This window comes from Purpureocillium lilacinum (genome assembly GCF_023168085.1).
Source record: "Purpureocillium lilacinum CBS 284.36 DNA, scaffold_5, whole genome shotgun sequence".
Taxonomy (NCBI): Eukaryota; Fungi; Ascomycota; class Sordariomycetes; order Hypocreales; family Ophiocordycipitaceae; genus Purpureocillium; species Purpureocillium lilacinum.
Window position 1 is genome coordinate 4,262,449 of NW_027072115.1, and position 11,883 is coordinate 4,274,331.

Here is an 11,883-nt window from a genome sequence, read left to right on the forward strand (position 1 = left end):
GTGTCAATGTACATCTCCTGGCTTGTCTCAATGCTTGCTCCGCATCGTGGAGGAAACACGGATGATTGCGACAGGTCGTTCGAATGGTTCCCGTCAAGATAATCCGACGAGGCGAAAGCTTGGTCCGAGCTGCTTCCGGGGAAAGATAGTGCCCAGAGTAACGTTAACCGACGACGTTAAGCTAAGGCGGTATGCATGTTTGCAGCTTCCACAAATGTCAATCTTTCGTCGATCGGACCTGACAGCAGGGAATAACTGATCCAGCATTCGGCAGTCCAGCCCCCACGACGACAGCGCATGCCTTTTGGGGCGCCGGTGTTGTTCCACCCCCGCACTGGCCTAACCAATGGCACACAGCATTTAATATACGTTGTGGTGTGTCACGGGTGCTCTCCGAGGCTTCCTCTGCGAATTTGCTTGCCAAACTGAAGCCTTCTGGCCGATTCGGCAACAACAAGTAGCGCTGGCCGCAAGTCGAAGGAGAAGACCACCATGCTAGTGCTAAGTTGGTGCATGTGTGAGGCGCCCCCGCGCCGAACTCTCTGATGCCCGGATCAGCTGGTCGCAGCGAAGGTGTCTGCTTTGAACCGGCGTTTGCTGTTTCTATCTTGACCAATTGATGGCGCCGGCGCTCTCATGTATTGAAGCCGCGAGACCTGCACTGAGTCGCTGGTCGTGCGCCTCCGCCTAAACACGGCTTTGCCCATATTGTTCCAGCAGTGCGAAAGGGAGCGGGCCAGTAAGACAGGGGAATGTTAAAGGTCAAATTGCGCTTTCATTATTTGTCTCTGTCTCGTACATGTGTCATTGATGCCGCCTCCCCATGTTTGAGTCGAGTTCATATGACTCGACCGGGCCGGACTGCCAGCCGTGGGCATACCCCGGATGCCCTGTGCCCTGGGCCGAAGCAGGCGACACCTCGTTCCCAGGTCTACCGCTGTAGGGGCTCTGAGGGTGCTGGCTGTAGCTCGGACTGACGCCGTACGGGGTTGGCTGATGCGGCGAATGGTTGGAATGGTTGGATGAAAGGTCGCCTTGGAGTTCGGTCCGGGGAGCTTGATAGGGGCCCAGCTCGGAGACGATGCCTCCGCCGCCGTGCAGCTCTGGCCGTGGGGAATGACTCGGCGTGTGCAGCTCAGGCATCGGGTTCATACTTGCAGGCGATCCTATCCTGCCGGTCCAGTCAGACTTGCCGTCGAGCTCCGACTTTCCTTGGTTGTCATCGGGCGGCCCGGGGATCTGCTCTCCTCTTGCTTGCTTCCGACGCCTGTGGCGGATGAAGAAGACGATGGCTGCCACAATGCCTATGGCGACAACGCCTCCCAGGACGCTCGCCGCGATGATGGCCGTCTTGTTCCCGCCGCCTGACCCCCCACTACCGCCGTTCGTGTCCTTGCTGTCGGAGCTTCCGCTGCCGCCTCCCGTGCCCGAGGGCCCCGCTGTCTTGCTCGCGTTAGGCGATGTCGCGCCAGTGCGGCTCATGGCGGTGGGCTGCGTCTCCGAGACCGAGTCCGCGCCGGTGGCGACGACTTTCTTGTCTGCTGCGCTGCAGTAAAAGTCGAAAACAGCCATCGCAGAAGTGACGTCGTCCGTTGCTGTGCTGGAGCAGTACGCTTTGACGTCCGAGGTGAGAGTGCTCGAGACCCTGCCGCGCATCCCCGACTTGAGGCAGACGCAGGATGCCAGGGCTTGAGCGCCGGTGGCGCAGTTCCAGGACATTTGCTGCGACATCGGTGTTAGTATACATCGGCGCAAGGCTTTCACATACAGTGGATGGGAAACGTACGGCGAAAACGGCGGATGAGACGCCTGACTGGGCGCATTTGTTGAGAGACTTGAACTGCGGCAGGCCGGTGATGTGATACGTCACTGGCGAACAAGTCAGCCACAGATCTTTTCTGAGGATGTGGAAAACAAAGCGTACTGTCTCCCGGTGGACTTTTCGGCTTCGCAAAGGACGTAGTGCCGTTGTTCATGGCACAGTATTCGCCAAAGAAGCCAACCGCAGCCGTCACGTCGTCGTTGTTCGTACAGGATGACCGGACCGATTTGCTCAGAGACTGACTGACAACCTGAACCTTTGAATCCTTGCACACGCATGAGGCAAAGAGGCTCGCATCTTCAGGGCAGAACTCTCGGTTCTAGGGGCCGTCAGCTTCAAGTTTCGACCAAATGGGTCTTGCGACGCGTTTGCGCTCGGGGTAGCATACATCTCCCATTACCGCGTACGAAACCGCCGACTGCGCACACTGGGGCAAGTAGGAGATCTCGGCCAGCTCAGTGATGAAGGCATTGACAACATTAGTCGTCGGCGTCGGAAAGGCTACGGCCTTGGCCGGGTTGCAGTATTTGTCCATGATCTTGGAGGCGCTCCAGACGTCGTCAGACGCCGTGGTGCCGCAGCTCGACGTCACCGCGCTCGTCATGCGCTGGTTGACGGACTGCAGCTCCTTGGTGTTGGAACAGATGCATGATTGCAGGTCGGTCGCCCCGTCGCCGCATTTCGAGTTGTACGTTTCGGACGCGATGTTGTATGAGATGGCGGATTTAGCACACGGTGCCTGTGAATCACGCCGCAGCGCATCAGTATCATGCCGCGACGGTTCTTTCTTAATCGCGTCGAAATGGGCTGTCGTGTTGCACGTACCAGGATGGAGTAGATGGCGATGTCGGTCACGTACACGACGTCCACAGCCGCGGCGGAGCCGGCAAGGCAGACCGCTGATGCCAGCGATAGGCAACTTGAGCGCCGCATCGTGTCGGCTGGGATTTATGTCGCCGTTTACGCCGTCATCCACAAGGTCTCGCAAGAGAGTAACGATGAATAAGAAGCCAAGTTTGGATGGGCGCAACTGGATGCCCCCAAGCGAGTCTTGCTAAAAGACTCACGGGAGCAGCCTGCCGGCACGACCACCTGCGCCAAGCGGGCGCGAAGCGAGCGGTGCCAACGCCATTGTGCCTCATTTCCACACTCGTCCAACAGAGAGGCGCACTTGCTCGCCAGGGACGAATGGTCTGGCGGCCTTGGCGCAGAACTTGGGGCGCCTCGGAAGGGCACGATGGGTCTTCGGGGGGCGCGAGAACGGCCCCTGGCAGCTGAAAAGACGCGGCATGCGCCACGGGGGTTTGCGGCTGAGGAAAGGGGCCGCGGACGCTCCAATACGGACTCGGCCTGGAGGGAAGGCCATCGCGGGACGGCTACCCTCGTTGCCGAAGTCATGCTGGAATCGAGCTCGGTCGAGTAATAGTCAGCGGCTTTTAGACGGAGAAATACGATGCGCGGTACGGAGAAACGTGGCCGACGGAACTTGGGCCGCTCTGGAGAGCGATGATCAGGGTCTGGCTGCTGGACGAGCGGCTCGCTTGCGGCCGAGGGGCCATTCCCGAGGACGAGCTTGGACCAGGAAGGGCAAAGGCGGGCTCATGATCCCTGCGAGCAACATGGAGGGATCCACTCACGAATCGATCTGGTAGCGACAAACGGGCCCTGCTGAAAGCTCAGTTCCACACACGAGGCACCAACTCAGGAAGCTGCCAGGGGCAGCCCACAGGCCCGTCGCAGCGCGTCATCTTCTGCTCAGGCAGCTACGAGATAAGTCGTCAATGACCAGACACGACCTTTGGAGGTCATCTTTGTCAACATCAGGGTTCTTTTCGATGTAAGCTTTCGCGAAGCAATTGAACGTCACGTACGAATTATATCCGCGCATTTAGAGCCTTAGCCACGATGCTGAGTGCGGTTTCCCGATCCCACTCTCGAAGCTCGAGCGATCACGGCGCCGGCTGAGTGCACCAAAACCACCGCCCCAAGAACCAAGAAGACCCTGCCCATCACGCTGTTACGACGTCGCCGGTCCGTAACTGTTCCGACGCGGCGTCAAAAAGCTTCTCTAAGGAGATTCGGTTGATCGCACAGAAATTATATCTCGTGATGTAATTACATCGTGTGACAATGAGGTTCGGGTGACGTCAAGCACCATCATTTACAAGAACCCGGCTAAAAGACATCACAACACGGGCATTCCGCCCAGCTTCAGGGCTTTCTCTGTTATACGCAAGCGTATGCCCAATTCGACTCATTTGCTTGCCTTTTCCATTCGTCATGAGCACTCCGACGCTACGATGCCTTTGCACAGGCGGACACGCCGTGTTGCCTGCGATGCGCCCAAACACTCTGGCGATGAGGCGCCTCCCGCTTGTCGCAGCATGCCGATTCTCTACGGGCTTGGGCAGCAGGTCTGCAGATAATCCCAAAATTATGATTGAGCAGCAAGACGGGTTCGGCTTCGCACGCCACAACCCGAGGCCGCCGAAGCCTAGAAAGATTGGCGTGACCGAGATCCGCGGCCCGTATTACTCGGCCATCGGCAAGCGCTACTTGCAAGACGTCTTTGATACGTTCGTTTGGCTTCCTGCGATTGACATTGGCTAGAATACCATCTGACCGTGACAGAATGGGATACCAAGTCGATGGCGTTAAGTTCGCCGGCGGGTCGTTTTCCCTCTTCCCCGAGGACAAGCTGCTGGAGCTGATCCAGCTTGCCCACGAGAACAATGCATACGTATCGACGGTGCGCATGACGCCCGGCATTGACAAGTCGTGATGCGACAGCTTACTGACGCCGGGTCGACTGACAGGGCGGCTGGATGGAACACATCCTTACACAGTCGGATCCAAAGACGGCCGTCGATCGCTACGTGAAGAAGTGCAAGGACGTCGGCTTCGATGTCATCGAGATATCGTCTGGGTTCCTTTCTTTGCCGCAGGACGACTGGCTCCGGCTCGTTGACAAGGTGCATGACGAGGGCATGATTGCCAAACCCGAGATCGGTATCCAGTTCGGCGCCGGCGGCGACACCTCGTCCGCGGAGCTCGAGTCCCTCGGCACGTCTGACCCGTCCAAGATCGTCAAGGCCGGCAAGCAATTCATCGACGCGGGCGTCGAGCGCATCATGATTGAGAGCGAGGGCATCACCGAGAACGTTACCAAGTGGCGGACCGACGTCATCGAGTACATCCTGCGGGAGCTCCCGTCCGAAAAGGTCATGTTTGAGGCCGCGGACCCGGCAGTCTTCAACTGGTACATTCGCGAGTTTGGGGTCGACGTGAATTTGTTCGTGGATCACTCCCAGATCGTGCAGCTGAGCTGCCTGCGGGCGGGAATCTGGGGCATGGCAGACACATTTGGCAAAATTACCACATTTCGCTAAACGTCGTGGCACTGCGATCGGAGCCGCAGAGTCGCCGAGCGTGAGGGAAAGTTCATGGGAGCTCCAAGACTTACACCACGAAAGAACCTCTTCCCTACTCTGCAAGGGTCAATTGGGGAAAGCCAGCTAAGATGGAAGCTTCATTGACTGATGTTTGGGTCTTGAGAAGTGTGTTTGTTCAGCAACAGTGCCCTGGGTTTCGGTTGGGCCTCCTTCCACCCCGCCCGCAAGGCGTCTTGTACCACTGGTCTCACGTTACAACCTGTGGGTGCTACAGTCCCTGGCCTAGACGCCGCTGACCCCAGTGCGCGAACATTGGTCTCGCATCAGGCGCTCAGGACCGCGCGAGTCGTTCCAAATCATCAAGAAAGCTTGTGAGGTTACGACAAAAAAAAAGGTACGGTGTTAGGATTATAACCAAATAGTACATGGTAAAAATAAAACAATAAAAACGGAGAGAGCATAGTCTATATCGCGCTGGAAAGAGCATTTACTGTTCCACCAGTTACATGTCACGGCGTGTTTTGGGGAGTCCGGCATCCCCCAAGCCGGAGGCAACAAACAAAGTAAAAAACACAAATCAAGACGAGCCTCACGACCCTCCCTTCTTTGACTTCTTCAGCCATGGCAGGCTGAAGCCGGAGAAGCCCGTATGTGCCTTCTTGATGCGGAATAGGTAATAAAGAAGAACGGCGACAAAGATGTCGAAGACAATGTACGCCATGAAAATGCCCCAGTTACGCCAGCGGTCGCTCCAGTAGATGCGTGAGGCCGCCAGGAGCTGATCCGCGTTCGTGACCGGGCAGTACATGCACTGCTCTGTAGCCATGGGGTTGAGCAGCTGTCCGGGAGCCTTACCCTCCAAGGGCATCAGGTACCGGGCGCAGGTATATCCCGGAGGGGGGTTGAAGATGCTCAGTTCCGTCTCGGAGCAGTTGATTTGCCTTCCGTGAAGCTCGGTCGCGACGATGCCGCCGATCCAGTATGTAAAGGGGCTGACGCGATACATGAACTTCCAGAAGCCCGGCAGCGCATCCGCGGTCTGGAGGACGCCGGAGAAGATGATGGACATGATGGTGAGAACTGTGACCACAGACGACGCGGTGTGGGCGTCTGGCATCACCACAATCGTCATATCGGCAAAGGCCGAGGCGTAGACCAGGAGCTGAAGGATGTACAGGAGAACAAGACCCTGACGCTGCGACGATTGGATGCCGACGACTGGGTAGTAGAAGCAGGCGTAGATGAGGACGCCGGCAACGAGCTGCCACGGGATCTCGACGACGATGTTGGCAATGAGGAAGGCCTTCCACGAATATGCCTTGCTCGGCCGTTCGCGGACCTCGTACAGCGCTCTCTGGGTGAGGAACAAGGGTTGAATCTAGTTGGACGTGTCAGACGAGTCACAGCTGGTAGTTCTTCCGTGATAAACTTACCTGTTGCACCAGCGTGGTGAAAATGGTGGTGACCATGAACACGGAGAAGATGACGTTCTGGGTACCCGCCTCAGTGTTGTCGACATTGAAGAAAGTGAAGCCGATGAACAGGCCCGCAAAAATGGCGAGGGCAAACTTGGCGAAGATGTAGCTGGGCATCCTCCAGTACTGTTGGAAGACACGGTGCGTCACGATAAAGACCTGCGTCATGAACGGCATGGCAAACTCGGCGTGCTCGCGGCTGTCCTCGTGCGAGACGGAAGCCCCCGTGGCTCCCGTGGTACCGCTGTTTCGGTTGCTCAGCTTCTCATTGTGAATTCGGTCAAGCTCGGTATGAATGCCCTGCGCTTCGTCGCTGTAGTTCCAAACCTTGTCCCAAGGCTCGCCATCGCTGTTTGTGCCGTTGTTGACAATCTCGAGCATGTACTCGGCCGGGTTCTCCTCGTCGCCGCACTTGCGCGCGCCTCTCGACGAGAAGTAGTCGAGGAGCGTCCGGGAGTTGTCGCCAATGTCACCAAAGTAGACGGTCTTGCCACCCTTGGCAAGGAACAGCAAGCGATCGAACTGCTGGAAGAGGACCGCGCTCGGCTGGTGGACGGTGCAGAGAATGGCCTGGCCCGAGTTGGCGAGCTTGCGGAGGAAGGCGCAAATGGCCCAGGAACTCTGCGAGTCGAGACCGCTGGTCGGCTCATCGAGGAACAGAAGCAGCTTGGGCTTCGCGGCCAGCTCGACACCGATGGTGAGGAGCTTGCGCTGCTCGACGTTGAGGCCTTCGCCGGGGACACCGACGATGGCGTTGGCAAAGTCTTCCATGTTGAGCATCTTGATGACATCCTCGACAAATTCGTACTTCTCCTTCTTGCTCACGGACTTGGGCTGTCGAAGCATAGCGCTAAAGCGGAGACTTTCACGCACAGTCGCTGTCTCAAGGTGCAAATCTGCGGAGGTTAGCTAAACGCTTCTTGACTCCTCGGCGTAGTCAGGTTCGAAGAGGCGCTCGCAACTTACCTTGCTGCTGTACATATCCGGTCTTGCGCTGGAAGGACGCATCTCTTGGCTCACCATTGACCAGCATGTCGCCGGTAATGACACCCATTGTAGTTCGTTCAGCCAGCACATCCAGCAGGGTTGTCTTGCCCGCGCCTGACACGCCCATCAACGCCGTGAGGGTGCCGGGCTTGACCCATCCAGAGACATGATCGAGGAGCCTGCGAGGCTGGCCCTTGATCTCGATGTCGTACACTACGTTGCGCCATGTGAAGGTATCTTTCTGAGGCTCCAGACCCCTGACGTCTGAGACTCCTTCATCGGCCTTCTTGACCTCCTGGGCGGGGCCTCCGCTCTCCTGCACGAGTTTCCCCTTGTTCGTGAGCAGGTACTGCGGAACGTGGCCTCGCTGAAAGACGAGTGTCTCTGCCGTGCTGGTGGTTGAGGAGTTGATCTCGACGACCAAGAAGTACAGGAGCATGAAGAAGACGAGGAAGCCACAGAGAATACCAAAATTGCGCCAAACATGCGAGTAGTAGTACTCATAGTTAGTTTGGATAAAGGCATCTCCGTTCACCGTGTATTGCCCGGGAACAGCGCCGACTGCGTTGCACACCCAGTAGTCTCCGATCGGTGGCGAGAATGGCGGGATGATGGCCGAGCAGGTAAAGTCCTGGTTGTGGAATTCGTTGGCGACAAGAATCTCAAAGGCGTAGAAGATCGGGTTGATCCATCGAATCCACGCGAACCTGTGCGCGGAGAGCTGTTAGCTGAGGCTGTCTTGGGGGCCCGCGATTGAGGGGCTGCGCCGCGCTGTCAACTCACCAAGGGTGCATGTCTGGCACTCGAATGACGAAGCCTGTATAGATGACAAGAGCAAGAACCAAGACTCCTGACAACGCCATTGCCTGCGAAATTGTCTTTGTCGCAGCGGCCATTGTCCTGAAGATGGCGCTCATGACGAAGACAGTAATGTAGGAAACGAGGAAGTAGAGGAAGAATGGGCCGGCTTCTCGTCGAAGCCCCGACATGAAGTACAGTATAACGTTGAAGACGACAGCTGTGCAGAACTTGACGGGTATGTCCGCCAGGATGCCGGCTGCTGCCTCCCACGCGGGGTGATAAAAGGCGTACGAAGCTTGTTTCTCGACAATCGGGCGCTGCTCGTAGAGACCACTGATCTCCGAGATTGCCGTCAAGGCGTTGAGAAGAATGGCCATGAACAGGACTGAACCTTTCGCGTAGAAGCCGACGGTGGCGTCGGGGGTGCCGACGAAGATGGAGCCGATGACGAGGGACATGAATAACAACGAGAGGATCTGCGTGAGGGTGGCAGATATGTCGTTCCAGATGCGCTGGTACGCGCGCTTGCTCAAAAGGCGCATCTGCATCCAGGTGCTGATGATGTAGGGGGACTTGGACCGGACGTGCTTGGCCTGGCGGTAGTTCTTTTGCTCGCGGAACTGGGCGACGCTCTCATGCTGCTGCTCATGCAGGTAGGTCTTGTCGTACTCGTCGATCTCCGCCTTCATCGCGTCGTATTCGGGCGACTGGCGCCAGCACCGCTCAAACTCCTCTGGCGTGCGGGGGACCTTATTCTCCCAGCCCTCGCGCGCCTGTCTCTCCTGAGGGTTCGTGACGGAGGTGAGGAAGTCGCCGGTGGTCTGCCGCTGCGGGCAGTGCCAGCCCTGCTTCTCGAAGTAGCGCTTCGCCTGGTTTGCCGGCCCGAAGTAAATTTGCCGGCCCTCGTAGAGGACCGTGGTCTTATCGAAGAGCTCGTATATGGACTGGCTGGCCTGGTAGATGGCGACGCAGTTGGTCTGGTCTCCAACGTCGCAGATGAGGCGCAGGGACTGGACAAACTTGAAGGCCGTCGCCGAGTCGAGTCCACGCGTGCTGTTATCCCAGCAAGCGAACGGGCTGCCGGCCAGCACCATCTCGGCGAGACTGACACGCTTGCGTTCGCCGCCAGAGACGCCGCGAATGAAGTCGTTGCCAACCTTGGTGTTATAGGTATGGCTCAGACCAATGGCCGCCATGACGACCTGCGCGATATAGCGGCAGTACTCGGCGCGAGACATGCCTTGGATGCGGTGCGAGGGGGTTCGGACAGAGGCGGCAAACTCCAACGTCTGCCCGACAGTGAGGTGTGGGAAGTGCTTGTCGACTTCTTGGTTGTAGACGGTCTCACCCTTGAACTCGCGCTGCATCTGCTTCAGCGGGATGCCGTTGTAGTGGATGACGGAGTTGGAGCCGAGCTCCAGGCCCTCGAGCTCGCCGCAGAGGGTCTTGAGCAGGGTGCTGCAGCCAGATCCGGGACGGCCCAGCACAACCAGGAGCTCACCGCTCTTGACCAGGCCCTCAAAGCCATGGAGGATCTGCTTGGGCTGCTTCTTGCCGAAACTGAGGAGCTCACCCAGCCGCGCGGGGGCCAGCAAGAACGACCCGACCGTCTGCTGGAGCTGCAGCGCCGCGCCAGATCCGAAGACGTCCAGGTTCCGGAAGGCGACGCCGGTGCGCCTGGCTTCGACGCCTTCCGCCTGCAGCTGGTCGACGAAGCGGCGCAACCACTTGGAGAGGTCGAAGTTGCTGCTCTCGGGGTCCAGCGACGTTTCGTATGCCTCCGTCCCGGTGAGCACCTGGCTTATGCGAGGTTGGTCGCCGATGCTGGACCGTCTGCGAGACAGGGCGGTAGCGATTCGGACGAGCTCATCCCGGTCTTGGTTCTCAATCATGCGCGTGCTGTCCAAGCGCTGTAGCGGCTCGAAAGTCGGCTCTTCCGAAGACGACGACGACGAGTTGGGCTCGTTGGCCGTTGACGCATCTTTCTCGGCGGGGGTATCTGTGCTGGTTGTGATGGGCTGACCCCCGTGGGTGTTGTCGTGGTCGCCGAGCGGCGCAACGGCTTCGTCGCCGCTGCTGGCCGCCGGCTGCTTTTCAGGGCTCGACATGGTGGTTTGTGACGGCCATTCAGAGACGAGAATCTCTCGTTTAGTAGCCACGTCTCGTTCCAGGAATACACATGCACCCAGCGCGAGACTCACGAGCACGATGCGGTGGGAGCAGGGACTCTGACTTAATATGAGCGAGGGGTACAAGCGTTCGATGAATCCACATGCTGCCTAGCTCCAACCTTGTCTGTCCATCTTGACGGCATTGGCCAGTCCCGTCGAGCCCTACGGCGTCCCTGATGGGGTGGAGTTGACAGACCGGACTTGTTGCACCCCCGGTGGCTCCGGAAGCGTCATTGTGCAGTCCCGTCCCTCAGGTTGCCAATCTTCAGCCCAGCATGGTCGACGTTGTCGGCAGTGGGCAAAAGCCGATGCACTGCCCCTCGCCCTGGCCCACCACGAGGATAGCATGGATAGCAAAGGCCAGGGCGTGCGTCCCACGCTCGACTGCTTCTGGCATGTGATGTCTAATTACGAACGACCCAAGCATTTCACCTTGCCAAGGTGTGAAGCTGGGGCGGGACAAGGACCCGCCCTCCCACTTTTTGGCGCGCTCGGGAACCAGGACCGAGCTAGCGAAACCTTCTGGCGCCTGGCGGACGCCGGCAGTCGGGCGAGCCGGAGAATACGCAGGCGCCGAAGGGCCGGCAGTTTGTGCGTCTGAACCGCCCCGGGGGGGGGGGGGGGGGGGGGGAGCTCCGAAGGTGTGACTGATAAATGTGCGTGATGCATCAAGCGGTCCTAGCGAGCGGTGGTGATGCATATCAAGCGAGTCGAGATTGAAGACGGACACATGGACAATGGACTCGTGCAGTCGCCAAAGAGGCCGCATCGGTATCGGACTGGGGCGCGTGCAACGTCGACCGGTTGCTCGGCTTGCTGCACATTTCTGGCCGAAACTCTATAACACCCGACTTGGGGGCGCACCGCACACAGCCTCGCCCCGAGGCGACGGATCTTGTCCAAGACGGCCACATCCATACTGGACCGTCCCCAACGCCCAACGCTTCACAGAAAAGCCATGCCCGAACCCCGTTGACGGTCCGTGTCGAATACGGGCTCGCGGGTTCGCAAAGTTTTGCTGCCGGGTAGGGAGGTGTCGCACCCCTGCGCCCTTGGGAACAGGAAATGCCGCCCAGCAGATCCAAACAAAAAACAAAACAACAGAAACCGCCGCCGCCAATCCACTCACGACGGCGGATCCCTGCAACCCGCAACCCCCCCGGCCGGCGTCGGGAATTGACCTGGCGCCGACTGTCACGTCACGGCCAGATCGTCATCCTCCAGCCTGGGCTCCA

At 58.5% G+C, this 11,883-nt stretch overlaps 3 protein-coding genes across 3 annotated transcripts; 1 reads left to right on the plus strand and 2 right to left on the minus strand.

The window, feature by feature from the left end:
* Positions 1-804: 804 nt before the first annotated feature.
* Positions 805-2,755, minus strand: PLICBS_007889 (uncharacterized protein; the record flags this gene model as incomplete). Its single annotated transcript, XM_018321372.2, has 5 exons — positions 805-1,722; positions 1,787-1,869; positions 1,925-2,141; positions 2,211-2,561; positions 2,648-2,755. The coding sequence occupies 5 exons, from the start codon at positions 2,753-2,755 to the stop codon at positions 805-807; spliced, it is 1,677 nt and encodes a 558-aa protein (XP_018181269.2).
* Positions 2,756-4,258: 1,503 nt separating this feature from the next.
* Positions 4,259-5,211, plus strand: PLICBS_007890 (uncharacterized protein; the record flags this gene model as incomplete). Its single annotated transcript, XM_018321373.2, has 3 exons — positions 4,259-4,398; positions 4,454-4,571; positions 4,639-5,211. The coding sequence occupies 3 exons, from the start codon at positions 4,259-4,261 to the stop codon at positions 5,209-5,211; spliced, it is 831 nt and encodes a 276-aa protein (XP_018181270.2).
* Positions 5,212-5,803: 592 nt separating this feature from the next.
* PLICBS_007891 (uncharacterized protein) lies at positions 5,804-10,585 on the minus strand (the record flags this gene model as incomplete). Its single annotated transcript, XM_018321374.2, has 4 exons — positions 5,804-6,592; positions 6,648-7,585; positions 7,656-8,383; positions 8,460-10,585. 4 exons carry the CDS (start codon positions 10,583-10,585, stop codon positions 5,804-5,806), a joined length of 4,581 nt encoding a protein of 1,526 aa, XP_018181271.2.
* Positions 10,586-11,883: the final 1,298 nt, after the last annotated feature.